The sequence below is a fragment of the Ceratosolen solmsi genome, unplaced genomic scaffold, assembly GCF_000503995.2.
Source record: "Ceratosolen solmsi marchali unplaced genomic scaffold, CerSol_1.0 scaffold69, whole genome shotgun sequence".
In the NCBI taxonomy this organism is placed as follows: domain Eukaryota; kingdom Metazoa; phylum Arthropoda; class Insecta; order Hymenoptera; family Agaonidae; genus Ceratosolen; species Ceratosolen solmsi.
Genome location: NW_011948464.1, coordinates 19,035 through 30,844, shown reverse-complemented (window position 1 = coordinate 30,844; position 11,810 = coordinate 19,035). Strand labels below are relative to the sequence as shown.

The 11,810-nt window shown below is 25.2% G+C and overlaps 2 protein-coding genes across 2 annotated transcripts in view; both read right to left on the bottom strand.

The window, feature by feature from the left end:
- Positions 1–407, bottom strand: part of LOC105366949 (serine protease 42-like) — a gene marked incomplete at its 5' end in the record, with an annotated part of 2,711 nt that extends 2,304 nt beyond the window's left edge. The window contains 2 exons of the mRNA XM_011505562.1: positions 1–171; positions 239–407. The exon at positions 1–171 is cut by the window's left edge and continues 181 nt beyond it. Of these exons, the coding sequence (XP_011503864.1) occupies positions 1–171; positions 239–407 (340 nt within the window). The remainder of the gene's footprint in view (positions 172–238) is intronic.
- A 5,389-nt stretch (positions 408–5,796) lies between these two features.
- LOC105366948 (GATA zinc finger domain-containing protein 14) lies at positions 5,797–11,782 on the bottom strand. The gene is made up of 5 exons (XM_011505561.1): positions 11,768–11,782; positions 8,133–8,338; positions 7,868–8,038; positions 6,781–7,783; positions 5,797–5,855 (listed from the first exon to the last, which is right to left on the bottom strand). The coding sequence occupies exons 2-5, from the start codon at positions 8,331–8,333 to the stop codon at positions 5,797–5,799; spliced, it is 1,434 nt and encodes a 477-aa protein (XP_011503863.1). The 5' UTR covers positions 8,334–8,338; positions 11,768–11,782.
- Between the last annotated feature and the right edge of the window lie 28 nt (positions 11,783–11,810).

Genomic DNA, 11,810 nt, shown 5'->3' with positions numbered 1-11,810 from the left:
TAACATCCCATTCACCCAGTCGTACTCGAAGATCTTGACTGGAGTAAGCTTTAATGCAGTGTGCTGCTGTAATTACAGCACGTAGCGAAATTAAGGTTCCACCACATATGTAAACACTTTCTTTGTCTTCTCGTTCTTTTTTTAAAATAGCTGCTTGCCAGGGATATTCACCTTTATTAAAATAATATTATTAATCTCTGAAATATTTTATTTTTCAACTTCTTTAAAATTAATTTACCGAATTCTGATTCTCCGTCAATATAATCAGGAGTTTTTATTCGTCCAGCAATAACTTCATTGTATTTTACACCACACTGTTCATCTCGATTAGGAAGATTATTTTCTAAATAAAGTTGATGACGTCTACAACAAATTTTTTGTGGTCCACAAATCGAAGATCTTTCAATTTGGCGCTAAAATGATAAATGATTTCATAAATAATTAATTATTTTGAAACAGGTAAATTTTACAATAAAATTAAATATTAAAATTTATAGATATGATATTATGTTTTACAAAATTAAACTACAATTACAAAAAAATAGTTAACATATATGTCTAGTATTAGACTTAAAAACTCCCAGGTGTTCGGTGGAAGGATTGCGGGCAAGAGGAAGGGTTAGTGCATGTATTGAATAATTAACAAAGTTGCGTATCTTGCTGTTTTCTCCTCTATTTACAGACTACACAATGAATATGATTCTAAGATGGTGTTGAGAATCTGTGAGTTCTTGCAGTTTGGTGGTAATTGTCACGTGGCGTTAGCATGCACTACATACAGGGGTAGAAGATTGTAAAACTTCTGATCCTTGACCTAGCGTACTCGATAGTAAATGGTTACACTGAATGTAAGTGAATCTTTAGTACTTCTTCATGTAATATTGTGTAATATCGTGTAATATCGTTTGTTGGAGCTATACGATTGTATAATGCCTATTTCGGTGGGTGCACTCGCACCTTCAAAACCTTACAAAGCTGGCGTGTAAGTGCATTCAATAAATGATTTTTTTCTATTAATTAATTTCACGGAAATTTTATTTGTCTTACCGAATTCTGTAATGAGCGCGCAGGTGTTACGCTTTTTATTTCCTGATCTTTCTTGGAATACAATCAGCACTCATGATTGCTTGAACTATAGCGTACTTAAAACAGTTGTTAAATATATTCAGTTCACTGTATTTAGCTTACTAGCTTATTGTTGCTGAGTCTGGACAATTATCTATGTATAATGAGTAAAACTACGTGTATGAACCTGTAATATCGCGTAATATAGTTGCTGTATAGAGTGATAACTGATAACTAATTGATTAAGAAATTGACCGTGAGCCTACAAACCTATTGAACATGCATACGAAACTGAAGACTTATTCATTCCGTGGCGGTTTTGCTGAGAGTTGTTTACTGCGTGAGTTCATTGCACGAGTTTTTGCTATAGAGTTTCAATGCTAGAGAGTGACGCTCGTCGCGTGCTTGCCTTATATATCTACGCGGCAGCTTACTTAGCCAGCAACAAAGCATCGTTGTTGCTGCACTGGAATCTTACGTAAGGAGCAGAAGGAAAAATCTAGAAGATTCGAGAATTGTGAGAAAATACAAGACCTAAGAAATTTGGAGAATTCCAAGCGACATTACTACGCGAAGCCCATATAAAACATTGCAGGGAATTTGAAACCAAAACATAACAAGTACTCGAAAATTCTTGTACCCAAGTGTTTACATAGACTTGAGAGCTAGAGGGACTAGCGATGCCGAGAGCCAACAGTTTTGAAAGTTGCTTCAATCCCGAACAATATACATGTTTATTTGCTATATTACTATAACAGTTACTATATAGACAACACACTAAGTTGTTATTCTATTTTTCAATATATTATATTTTTAAAAGTGCAATTATTAAACATATAGTGTTCATTATTGAAATGTTATGTAAATATCTTTCGAATCTAATATTAGACTCTGAAACATAATAATGAATAGTAAAAATATAAATTACTGATGGATGTCTGATTTTTTTTATACAATTAAAAGTAATTACAAAAAATTATATTAATAATTAATTTTCCAATCAAGATTTTAATATAAACTATTTACATATGTTCAAATACTATTAATATTTAAGAGTTTATATTTTGAATTGATTTTTTTGGATAAATTGATTTTTTAACAGATTTTTTTTCTATATATTGCAATTAACGATCTAATTTATAATACTTTATTTATAAGATTGCAATATTGTAAGATAATAAATTTATATATGGATTCTTTTTATAACTGAAAGATTTAGTAGAATTATAATATGAATATTTATTGAATATATTATTAATTATGTAATATTGAAACGCTACTCAATTTTTTTTCGTTATATTAAACTAGATAGTTTATATTAATTTTAAAGAAAAAATTAATTTAACAAAAAGTAAATACAATTTTTTCGTAAAAGTTTTAATTAAATTCAATTATATCTTAGTGATTTATAGAATAATATAAAATATATTTATAAGCTATATAAGATGTATAAGTTATATGTAATTAGAAGTCTGAAAATTGGACGTTAATTTTAAAAATATACTATTTGGTTTCAGAAACTACGGGAAGATGTTTATTATAAACCTATTATGTATAGTCCTTGGACTCTTAATATCGAATCTATATTAAGTATAAAATAACACATTTAAGAATACTTATCACCATATGCTTATCATCATATTTTCTTACACTATAACTATCACATTAGTAAAGTATTAGAGAGACGCTTTAACAAAATAATGGTAATTTATATTATTAAAATTAAATAATTCAAATTATTATTGATTATGTATACAGACATTACCCTTATGCGTGAATGGTTTAATTTTTGAACTACAATTATTGAAAAAAAAAAAATTAAATATAACAAAGAAAAATTTCTTGCTAGAACCTTATCAAACTAATTTTTCATCGTCATTCTTCAAGTATGTTAAATAATGTTTCATTTTAGTTATCCGTACTCATATTAATCAAGTGCTTTTATACGATTTGTAAATACAATTCTTCTTCTTGAAAATATTGCTGGATCATGAACGAAACAGACATGACTTGATAAAACATTGCCTATTCAATCTAGACATGTTTATAAATATATTGAGTTTTAATAAATTGACATTATTACTGTATAATGGCTACAACGAAAATTAAAAATATTTATTCAAAATATTTATAATTTTTTACTATTTATAATGTTAGTAATTCGTCTTAAATGTGTGATAGACTACAATTAAACTAAATAAATCATTCACTATACATATAAACGATACAATCATACAAATAAACGAAATCAAACATAAATATTCTTATGAATAAACTCAATAAAAATTTACATTTCTCATATTGAACTTTAATACCGTTGACTTATATTTTTCCATCATTTAAATTAAAAAAAATCTTTATACATACCATTGTTTATACTGATATCACAATATATATTATATATCTAATTATTATAATATTTTATGAAATAAAAATATATAATTTTTATATTAAATACGATTTATATATATTGATGTAATATAAAACTGAATATTGAGGAATTTTAATTTGAAAGCATTGTGGTATCATATGAATGCATATGTTAATACTATAAACTGATCTATTATTCTAATAAAAAATATTTATAATTTTGAAATCTACAATATACATCTTCATTTCAAAACTAATGTTGTCCCATTTAGAATAATATGTCTTGATTTGTGAATATCACATAAAAATTAGATAAAATTATTATCACCAATAGAAAGTGTTATATATATATGATTTCTTTAACTACAAAATATATTTTACAATTATTAATACCAGGGTAATATATATATATATATATATATGTATATATAACGAATGTGATCGTAATTCTCTGATACGTATTTTTATGTTTACGTGTACATAATGAATACGATAAATCGTGTGTAAATATATGTATTAAAATTACTTTGAGGTAATTATATTCGATATGAGTCATATAATAAGCATAGATGAAAAAATAAAAATAAAAAAATAAAAATATAAGTGTAATTGAAAATTAGCAAATACAAATAGAAAAAAAGATAAAAATCAAATAATACTGACGTCTAAAGACATATATTATATTTAATGTGAAGGACAAATATTTTTGTTAAAAAATCAAAACTAAGTTCAAGTAACTCAAACCCGTGAATAATCGTTAATTTTAGTTATTTTATCTTAGATAATTAAGTTATCTTTGACCAGAAGTACTTTGTATTTATGACTTGAGACATTTGTAGATAGAAATCGTTTGAAGCTTTTTTGCAATTACAAATGCAGGATCTAAATTTAAACATTATATATCAATCTGTTTCACGATGACGTAGCTTAGTCGTTGATGGTCATTAGTTAGTGTTTATATCCGAGATATTGATTGAATTAAAATGGTGGATCTTTAATTTCTTCTTAAAAAAGATATTCTTAAGGTATTTTCTCAAAAATTTGTTTAGAGATGATTGATTTAATAATAGTTTTGTAAGGTATGTATATGCCAGGAATTGATAAAACTATCTTAATAAAATTATATTTGCACAAATCGATAAAATTATAAATAATTGGTGAGATTCTTTTCGTGAATAGATTATTATTTTTTGACATTGGTTTTATAATTTGCTCATTTCTACTTTTATGAATAATGTTTTTATGTTTTATAAAACATTACTGCGTTATAACTAATCGCGAAAATATTTATTATTATATAGTTATAAATTTTTGTATGAATATAAGATGAGCAAAAGCAATATAATTACACGTAGTTATTTTTATAATATGCATATACATCTACTTACATATATATAAAGTATGAAATAAAAAGTCTTCAACCGACAAAGGTTTGCCTTCCGACAATTGACACAAATTTCTGGAACTAAAAATCTAACGGCACGCGGGAATTTTCGGCATAGCAACACTAAACGTGTTACCGACAGGCTCAACAACAACCGCTCGCATATATTAAGGGCAGCGCACGTCGAAGCAAATCAGTCTTGTTGAGTGAGTCTAGAAGAAATAGTGTAAGTCACATCTAAGCGAAGATCTACACGTTTGTCTACGGGGATCCGTGCAAGGTGTACAATTTATTAATTATCAATTTATTGCTGTCCAGCACAAAGCGCTCGCGGTGAACCCTCTGCAACTTGATTCTTATCAAACGGCTACGAGGGCACTGCCATTTACCGTGCCCCCCCCCCCAGCAAACTAATTATCATTTATTGCTGTACGGTGCAAATCGTTCGCAGTAAGCCTTCTGCGACTTCGAATCTTATCCAGACTGCTACGAAGGCGCCGCCATTTGCCATGTGCCTCTAGCATGGATAATTATCATTTATCTAGTTGACGCAATCACTCACTATCTACCTACAACGAGACTTGTCCAATTATATCGCTAAGGAGCTCCGCCATTGACTACGCGTCTCCAGAGAACTTAATTCTCACATCTACTGCAGAGAGGCGCTGCTACTAACAAACACCCCTGCAGAGAGAAAAGTTTTCGTAATACTACCACGAGGGTGCTACGACTTGCCACACGCCCGCAGGTCAAACCAGTCTCACCATGCACACCCAGACGACACCCTGTAGTTTCTCTGCCAACTGTCAAGATCACGACAACCTCAACAATACTCACAATTAACGGTGAAACATTGATCAAATTGTGACATAACCTTAAATAAAAGTCATGAAAACCAATTGTGCTTATACTGAATTGATGCAATAACCTCTTACTCATCCTTCCCCCCCCTTCCACGATTAAACCGGTGATATGGTCTAATCCAACCATCTTGGTCTCCTGACCACATCGGGTGGACGGAATTCCAAACAATAACCTAATAACATGATTTATGTATTGAATATAATTGTATTGTGGTGATATATATGATGAAATATATCTCAGAATCGATTATTTAAATGCAATGCTTGAAGTAACAATGCTACTTTGATATGTATGATATACAGATTGTAAATTATATTTAAGAATGTGTTTTATTTGTTAGATTAAGATAGAGTTTTGACTTTAAAACTGACCTAGCTTACTCCTAACTTATAAAAGTGACATTCTTGGTGTGATAGTTTATATTTGGTTAAAATGAATTATCCTAAAACACTAATAACTACTATTTAAGTGATATAATTATATTTTGTTTTGTTTTATGCTCGCTATCCTAATGTTTTAGAGTAACTATTAATTAATTGACTTTATGCTTAGTGATGTTGAGAATTGTCGTTGCGACTAAGTGACATTATAATGGTTGAGAGTGTACAAAATGCAAAATAATATTTGTTAAAACCAAAAGAATTACTTAAATATAAATACAAATGACTTTTTGTACAGAATAAATTGACATTATAATTAAAAAAATTCATTTATTAAAAAATTGAGTGAATTGCTTTTTACTGTTATCAATGCTGCAATTATTAAAATAATTCAAGAATTATACCTTTTAAAATAATAATTGGTTTAAAAGATATAAATAATAATAATTAAAAAATTAAGAAATGTATTTCCTATTCATTACATTAAAATAATATATTAAAAACTTACACTCTGGATGTTATCATTTTCTTTATTGTTTATAGATTTATTCACATTTCTTGTTATTCTTTGTTTTTCAAAATATTTTGTTTCTTTATTTTGGATAACTTCTTTATTTTCATCAGATGTTTTTATTTTTTCATTTTTATTATTCTGTAATTTAGTAGTATTTTTGTTTTTTCCTAAACGTGAAATATTTATAGTAACATCATTATTACTCTTAATTAAATCTTTTGAATCAGCTGCAATATTTGTACCAAGATTACGCGGGTCGATCGCTAAATAAAGGTCGTCTTTACGACCAGCTTTACCAAGCATAATACATTGTTCATAAAGAACACATATACAGTCATTGTAATTTGTTTTTGATAATCCATTTGCAGCAGCATTTTTTTGCCCGAATTCATTGTTGAATCCAAAATTATTATTCACATTAAATTCTTTACTTACTTCAAAGTTCTTATTTCCATAATAATTGTTAAATTTATTTAATGGTTCTATCTTGTAACTGAAATTTTTATTATTTGTTAACCCTCTTTGTATGTTTATTTTATTTAAAACAGAATCGTGCTTTAGATTTCCATATAAATGATAACGATCAGCATAATTATTATTTAAAGAATCTCCAAGAAAACTATTATCAGGTAATAAGTTATTTTTTTTTTTATGTTCTTCGTAGTAATTATATAAACTACCAATATTTTCATGGCCATTGTTATTGAAAGCATTATTATTTATTAACCCAGATCCAATAATTGGGACAATGCCTTCCTTTGCATCATTATGATGAAAATGATGGTGAATATGTTGTTGAATATTAGAATCAGGTTGTATTATTATTTCTTTTTTATTAATAAATTTATTGTCATAATTAAAATCTTTGTCAAATCCAATTTCATATACTGGCTTAACGTTATAAATGGTAGAGGATTGTTCATTAGTAGGATTAATAGAACTGCTTATTAATGGTTGTTGTTTAATAAATGACGAAAGATTATGAATGTTGAAACTTGTTAATGGAGGGGTTAATCCTAAAAATACTGTATTATATCCAATTCTGCCCGGTTTATAATCGTTGAAATTTTCAGGATCATTTACGGGAATAACTGGTACAGGTATGCTTAATGGTTTAGTTCTGACTGATTGTATATAAACATTGTCTTGAGGATGAATATCCCGACGAGATAGATATTGTGGATCACTTTCATTTAGATTGTTGCACTAGAAAATTTTCGAATACATTTAAATAAATTTTGCTTTAAAATACTTATAAGAATAAAAAATAATACTAAACAGTATGCTTACATTCATTAAACCAAGTGAGCACAGTTTATTTTGTATATATGTTCGAGAAAGAGTATTGTTTTTAAGTTTCAATACATTTTTTACTTCGGGATCATCGTAGATTGCAGCATAATTGTTAAGATTACGTCCCTGCTGGTTTGAAATAAGTATATCATTGATTACAGATTCAGTCTAAAATAAATATTAATTGATGTTTATAAATAAATTCATTTAATTTTCATTTTATCATATTTATGACATTTTTATATTATGTTATACCACTTACTAATTGAAAATCAGATGATTTAGTAGTACGGATTGACTGTTGTTCATTAATTTTTTTATTATTAGAAACAAAATATAAGGAATGTAAAACATCATTTGAATTATTTTTCGAAGATGAAGAAAAATCTTTTGTATCATATAGTATTTCTGTAGCTAAAGCATGTGTTATTGAGTACATGAAAATTGAATATCTTAGCCACATATTTTCTGAAATTTTAGTAATTTATTTTTATTATTTTAATTAGTTCATCTTATTAATGAAAATTTATAAAATGAATATTTTCATACAAAAATTACTTTCAATATTTATCGTATATTTAAAACTAATCAAAATTTTTATAATAGATAATAAAATTAATAGTATAAAAGTTTAGAAAAATAATTATTTTAACTCGAATTATTGTAATATAATAAATTATTAAATAATGTTAGGTAATAATTTTGATAAATATCAGCATAAAAATTATGGATATTAAATGTGGAGAACAATGGAAATAATATTCAAAGAACAGTTTTTAATTTTTTTTGTTTATGATTCTGTAATGGACTGAATTTTATAACTAAATACTATTTTAAACTAAATAATATTTTATAATCGAAAATAGGTTTGTATTATTTCAAACGAGTTCTTATAAACATTAATATATATTTATAATATATTATATTATGAATTTTGAATAATTACGTGATAAAACATATATATTTTGTATTATGTATAAAAACATTTGTTTTATCCAATAAAGGAACAATTTTATATAAAAATAAAACACAATAATAAAAATGTTATTTTTTCATCAATATAAATATAAATTATATATATATAAATATTCATTTTGGTATTTTGTTAAAAATCGTAAATAACATAAATTTGAAAATATCTCATCTCAGAATTGGATAAGATAGGGATTATTTTAAAAGTTACCATTTATACACGAAATGTTATTAAATGTAACCAATTTTTATGGTAACGCGATCATACAAATTAACTTCAAAAATTAAATAAATTGAAAGTATCAGTTTAAAAATTTTCAAAATAACTTATCAATCATAATAATTTGTAATAAAACAACATTTGCATTTTTATTTAAAGTATAGTGACATATATAAGTTTTTTTCGTATTTATTTTTTTATTTTATATTTTTTTATTTAAAATTATCATTTGCAAGAAAATACTTTTCATTTAACGGCATAATAATTTACGTTGTTATTCAATAATGGCATGGTCAGCTCATTTATGCTTCGAAGTTTAGTTATTTATCACCGTATTCAGTTAATGTTAATTGTCGCTTTCGGTTAGAATTAATTAAAGATAAATAAGACTGAATAGAAGTAGTATAAGTACATCTTTAACCATTATTTCTGATTAATTGCATCACAATAAATTTAGTTTTTCTATTATTGTAATGGATGTATGGAATTTATTTATTCTATTGTACATTTTTAATTTATATATGTTTATAAGTATCACAATAGTGTTGAGATAATGTCTTACGAGAGTAATAGCATAATATGATTGAGTAGCAATTTCAGAAAATCCGGAAAAATTAATAATTAGAAATTGTTTTAAGAGCTAGTATATTACTGCTTTACTTCCCAGTTAGCTAGTTTTATTTATTTACAGTACGAATAAAAGATAGTATACTCTTCTCTCTTTTCTTTTATATTAATCAGTTCGTATACTACCTTTTATGGCAATGTGTACATGAGACTTAATGGCTTTGGAAAGATTTCTCGAATCATCGTATAATAATTTTTTAGCTATGACACTTTCATATTTAGCTATTGTAGGCCATTATTCTATATATAATATATTACTATTGGTTTGGTATTTGTATATCTGATTATATTATTTATTAGTACTTTATGTAACGTTTTATTGTTCGATAGTAAATATCTTCGTCCTCTTTCGGTTTAATTAGGTAATATACTATAGTTATGCGTGGTAAGTTGGAAATAGACGAGCGGCCTATAATTATGCTTAAATATGAGTGTATAGATTGTTGTTGCAATATTAACGCGTTTGGAAATCTATTCATAGACATTTGGCTTTCTTTAGCCAAATTTGTGAATATATATTAAAAATAATTAATTTTTATATAAAGTTTAAATATTTATACACAAAATGTGAATTATATTGAAATATAATGCATATAAAAATTTGTAAGTTTATTTATTATAATTATAATGTTATAAAGTAAAAAAAAATCTACAAATGTTTTATATATTAAAACTACATTTTCAATATAGCTGGTTGAATTTGTATTAAATAAATTAAAGATATTCAATTATTTGTAGTTTTAAAGTATTGCATTATTGAAATCATAGTTTTAAAAATCATATATAGAAAATAAAATTTAATACGTATCTATAAAATTTTTTAATAAATGTAACATTATCGACTATTTTGAAAATTAATCAATAACGCTAATTAATATTTTATTAATAAGATTCACAGAACGGGTCTTGTATAAAATAAGACTTGATAATAAATTTAATTTAATGAATACAAGATAATGCGGTTTGTACGAAATTAAAACAAAGTGAAAGGAAGAAAGAGAAAGTAGTTGAGAAAGATTCTTTCTATATGCATCGATGTCGTTAGTTTTTAGCTATTAGTTTTTTTTTAGTTTAATATTTTATTCATTTTTTTTATTATTTACATCTGTATAACTAGATTTAAATCAGGATTTAAAAATTTTACTAATGAATAATCATTAAAAATTTATAATTTATTTTTATAATTTTCAACTTACTATTAATATTCTTATTTTTAAAAAGTTCTTATATAGAATCTTATAGTAGCAAATGAAAATAATAATACATTATCATTAATAATTATTTATTAAATTAAATTCAATAATATAGTTCAATAATATATATACTACCATAGTATGCTAATAAAAGTATTGCTATATTGTAAATAGTAAATTTTTAGAATGGAAAAAGAAAAAAATTGCGGAATTTTTTAAAAATCATAATAAATAGATTAATTATTTTCTTTTTACTAAATAAAAATAAACATAAATAATTATAATTTAAAAAATTATTTAAATTAAGTTGTAAGATCCTAACGTAAGTACAGTAACATACAACAATTTTAAAAAACTTTTTACACAAAACTATTCAATAACATATATATTAGATGTAAAAAGTAAAAAATAATATTCGGTTTTAATATTTTAATATGATTTTTAATATTTCATTTATCTCTAAATAAAATTTCATAACTTTATATATTTTAATCGTCAGAAAAACAATTGGTTGTTTGAAACCAATGCAAATTAAAAAGTTAAATTAATCTAATGTTTTGAAAATTAAAGTAATTATACATTTTATATCATTATATATATATATATATATAGTTCATAGAAAGTTGCAATATTTTACAATTCAAGATTTTACTACAAAGTTTAGTCAAATGATTATTAAAATTTTCAAAAATTTAAATTAAATTATGGTATGATTTTAGTATACTTAAAAATTACGTCAGTGATTTTATATTAATTGGATAGCTATGTAGTATAATAAACTAAATTGCAATAAAATGTGTATAGCGATCTTCAATAACTGATAATTGCGATATGAAATTGTCAAATATTTTAATGTAAGCAAAGAAATCGTCAGACACGTCTCACCTGCTTTTAGATTTCTCCCAATACACTGAGTTTCTTTAAGAGC